The sequence below is a fragment of the Phragmites australis genome, chromosome 18 (assembly GCF_958298935.1).
Source record: "Phragmites australis chromosome 18, lpPhrAust1.1, whole genome shotgun sequence".
NCBI lineage: Eukaryota > Viridiplantae > Streptophyta > Magnoliopsida > Poales > Poaceae > Phragmites > Phragmites australis.
Window position 1 is genome coordinate 6,769,836 of NC_084938.1, and position 4,744 is coordinate 6,774,579.

Consider the following 4,744-nt stretch of genomic DNA (forward strand, 5'->3'; position numbering starts at 1 on the left):
CAAGGTACTACTGTATATGTCAACTAAATAGGTTGGTGAAGGCGAGCCTTAATTTGACAAGTTCAAACACACAAGCGGCGCCCAAATTATAGATTAGTAGCCACCCTTCAACATCATGACAATCTAAGCTTAATCACTCCCTGTGCCCTGTGCTTGCTTCATGACCCAATTATCATATTAGCCAATGAAAGACAATCTCTCTCTCTCTCTCTCTCTCTCTCTCTCTCTCTCTCTCTCTCTCTCTCTCTCTCTCTCTCTCTCTCTCTCTCTCTCTCTCTCTACACACACACACAGAGCCCTATAAGTACAGTCCAGGCCCTTCTCAATTATGCCCCCACTCCATTTAGGTTACCCTGTGTCGGTCTTCCCCTTGGCTTCCCTTCTATTCTTTTGTCCCTTTCCACAACACTGTCTGATCCTAGCTAGCTTGCTTTGACCATATTCAAGCTAGTCTCTTCCTCTTCCCCTCCATGGACTCCCACAACGGCCAAGCTCCCTCTCACCGCTGCGGCGAGGGCGAGCCAACGACGGCGAGGTTGCGGTGGGCGCCGAAGCCAGAGCAGATCCTGATCCTGGAGTCCATCTTCAACAGCGGCATGGTGAACCCTGCCAAGGACGAGACGGCGCGCATTCGCCGCCTCCTCGAGCGCTTCGGCGCCGTCCGCGACGCCAACGTCTTCTACTGGTTCCAGAACCGCCGCTCCCGCTCCCGCCGCCGCGCTCGACAGCTCCAGCAGTCCTGCAGTGCAGCTGCCCAGCCCCAGCCCCCTGCCGCCGCCCGAGTCGTCGCCGGCCACCTCCACGGCGTCAACGACAGCGCATCTCCTTTCGTCATGCACGGGCACGGCCATGTGCGTGCGGCCATGCCCACTGCCTCGCCTGTGCAGTCCGTGGCCGACGCGGCGCCCCACTTCTTTGCAGACGACGTCGACTGCGGCGGCGACGACCTCTTCGCCATCTCCCGGCAAATGGGGCTCATGCAGCACGGTGGTGACCACCGCTGCAGCTACATGGCCAACGACGCCTCCCAGCTGAGTTGTCAACCAACTGGTGAGCTAATACTCTGTGCATTGCATGTAGAATCTCATAGCACAATTTATAATTATGCGATTTATCGTTGATGATCGTATGTGTTCTTAATTATGGGTTGATGGATGGATGATTGCAGGGATGTCTATCCAGGTGTTAATCAACGGCGCGGTGTACGAGGTGCCGGGAGCCGGCGCGTTGTTGGATTTGGCAGGCACGTTTGGGCGTGATGCGATGCTGGTGCACTCCTCCGGCGAGATCCTGCCGGTGAACGAGCACGGCATCCTCATGAAGAGCTTGCAGATGGGGGAGTGCTACTACCTGGTTGGTGAATTATTTTGTTTATATATCTTTGCCGTGATTAATTAAATTAAACTTAATTACTTTTAATCTCCCTTCTTAGTTAGTATAAACATTAGCAGTTTGATTAGCACTAATTATAAGTTTTTACATTACTTAGTTATAATTTGTTTTTTGGCAGGTTTCGAGAACGACTTAATCAGCTTCTGCATGATGATTCAAGATTTGTGTGCTAGGCAGCATGAACACTTGATCAGCAATTTGTTGTGTCGAGATCATATGTCAGTGTGTACTAATGTGTTGCTCTCTCTCTCTCTCTCCACATCGATGTATATTATTATCTGAATGCATCGTCCCCTTGAGAGTTTCCTTTCAGTGTGCTGGAGATGTTGTAGCTTAATTGATAATTTCAATGACTTTCCTGATTATCCACATCATGCATTTGGATTTCTGGCCTTGCACTACGTACTCGTATTTTCTAGGCATTTCCTATGCTGATGGAATTTCAGAGCGCTATATATACCCCTCGTATATATGCACAAGCAGGATCTTGTGTATCTAGCTAGCTACATACTATGAAGCAGGATCTTGTGTATCTAGCATGTATTCAGACTTTTGTGTTTATGAATATGTCGATGTAAACTATATATAAAACTGAATTTCAACATATAAGGAAAAATGCAACTAGTAGGAAGATGGTGTGGTTTGCAAATTGAATATAGAAGCACTAGTAATTACAAGAGGGTGATGTCTTGTTTCATGTTTTGTGTCCTTAGTGTCCTCAGTTGCATGTTTTTTCCTGCTTAATTGGGGGTCAAAAAAATTCATTTACTCAGTATTTGACAAGTAACATCAAGGGACTATTCGGAACATATAGATGCAGCGAGTAAAACACACAGAAATAGTTTAAACACAGGGAAATTTTGGAGAAAACATTGCTTTCGCTTTTTTTAGGGGGGGGGGGGGGGGGGTAGAGAGAGAGAGAGCCTTCAGCTCCGTAAATATGAAAAACACACGAAGAGACTGAGAATTACTTTTAAAAGTGACATGATAGTAAATACAAGCACCTAGGAAGACATGGGAATAAAAAATAAAAATAGCTCCGACATTTATCAGTGGTAATCTTTAAATTAAAAGACAAACTGAAAACAACCTAAACCCCGTTCTGCAAGTGCGAAATCCCTAGATGCAGGCAGTGGTAATGGCTTACGCATGCGAAACTGAAAGGTAAAAGGGTAATGCTTTAACCTAGTAGGTGCGGATTAGTGTGTTTTCTTTGCCAGCGTGGCATGGTTCTACGTCCACTCTGGAACAAAACGGGTTTTACCAGCCGCACGTACTTAGGCCCTGTTTTGTACTGCTCGAGCTACCAGCTTCAACTTAGATTTGTAGTTTGTATACTAAAATATTGTGGTCTAAGCATTTTTTTTTGTCTAAAATAGAAATTCATCCAAACAACTTAGGTGTATCCCAACTCCAGCTCCATAAATTCATGGAGCCAGAGACACCCAACTCCAAGTATTTTTAGTGGTGGAGCCTTACCAAACAAAACCTTAATTGATCAAGTGACCTGGTTTCGTCGTAAGTATATGTGCAAAAATCTAAATGGCTGTAGGGGCTTCTTCTTGGATACTATTGACTCTTTTCCCAAATAATTGTGGTGCAAATAGAAGGGGCTAGCGATCGAGAAACATATGGCGAGGGCTTAACTATTTTGAACCAATCAAAACTTAATTTCTTCATACAGTTGCGTTGATGGATTGAAAAAGATTGCTGCATATATTCTTAGGACCAGGCTGACGAACTTTATTTATGGGCAATAATTGATGGGGCTTAATTGAAGAAAAATAATCTGAAATACAAGTGGTCACATTAATCTGCAGCAAAAATGAAATCAGAGGTAGAGGACATCGTCGTTTTCCTGCAAATGCCCTGTGTTATTGGGCTCCCGGGGCTTAGTGGCGGCCTGCCACGAGTACAGGAGTACGTGCAGCGCCGGCAGGGCCTAGGCCTAGAGTTCCAGTTTTCCCTCTTGGGCCAGATGAAAAAAAAACCACTTGATTCACCGGTCCTTACTTCGCATAAGGAACCCGTTAACGCGCGACTCGTACGTACGTACTTTTGTGTGTACATTTTAGCTTCACTTTTCCTTTTTGGCCTGCCTTGGTTCAAAGCTTTGACATACTCATGAACACATCAAAGATATGCGAACTTAATTATCCAAAGCTTTGACATACTCTTGTTGCCCTGTATAATATCTAATGAAGAGAGAACATCGATTGTGCAACAGATCATCGATCGGTCGCCCGTGATATGATCCAGGTAAACTACTTGTTTTGGGTGATCTTCTCGATCGGTTGCCCATGCTGCCGGTGGCATGCATGAGATCAGTTTAGTAACCGTTTCGTTCAACTGAAACATGTGATTTCTTGTCGACAGCTTCCTTTCCACATCCTTTTTTTCTTTTCTGCGGGTCCAGAGATCTAAGGTTGGATTTGAGTCTCTCGAATCCACCTGGGAATGCTATATGCTACATATAGACGGCTGCCCCACACCCCCGGCAACGCGGCGGACGAGTTGCCCTGCTCACAGTGGCTCGCCACCAATGCTGCAGTAGCCCCCGCCACCTCCCCGTCGCTCTCTAAGACCATCTCAAATCATTTCTCTTTATTTCATTCCTTTCAGATTTCTGCACTCCAATATCATTCTCTTTCCCAATATACTTTTAATATTTTATCATTTGTAAATAACTACCACGATACATACAATATAATTACAATATATGATGCATATATATTGTTCATGTATTTGATAGTAAATGGTCTTTTACTCTCCCCTCTCCCTACTTCCTTTCTGTTCTCTTCCTTCTCGCAAGACCAAAGCAACAACATAGCACCGCCACCTCCCTCTGTTCTTCTTCCCCATTAGAGAATCCCACACCCATTAAACCTCTCTCCTATCCTGTCTAGTACCGGCGTCCGACGGGAAGCCGTTAGAGTCCTCCGCCCGTTTTCACCGCCTTCTTTTTTCCATCACAAAAGGAATAGGAATCCTTGGAGATGGCCTAACGTCTTCGACGCCAGCGACCTCCTTGGGCAAGCCCCACCCCACGGCCGGAAAGATGTTGCAAGTAAAAAATTACAGTTGTTCCAAACAGTAGGTTCCAGAGAGAAAATGTACCAGACTCACAGGTATATGATGTAAAGTTACCAAACTCACAGGTGTGTTTTTAGACTTTCCAACATTCGAATTTGGTTTATACATCAGTTACAGTTAGTTTATTTTAGAGTTACGGTTAGCTTATATAGGAATTTTGGTGACTTCTTTAATGTAATTTTCAAGTAAGGTTAGTGTAAATCGAAATTCGATTTTTTTACTACCACCATCTCATGCAAGTCTGCTCCAAGCCATATAT

General features: G+C 45.0%; 1 protein-coding gene across 1 annotated transcript; it reads left to right on the top strand.

Annotated features, from left to right (window-relative positions):
* The first annotated feature begins 409 nt into the window (after positions 1 to 409).
* LOC133899812 (WUSCHEL-related homeobox 10-like) lies at positions 410 to 1,427 on the top strand. The gene is made up of 2 exons (XM_062340881.1): positions 410 to 1,050; positions 1,169 to 1,427. The coding sequence occupies exons 1-2, from the start codon at positions 471 to 473 to the stop codon at positions 1,396 to 1,398; spliced, it is 810 nt and encodes a 269-aa protein (XP_062196865.1). The 5' UTR covers positions 410 to 470; the 3' UTR covers positions 1,399 to 1,427.
* Positions 1,428 to 4,744: the final 3,317 nt, after the last annotated feature.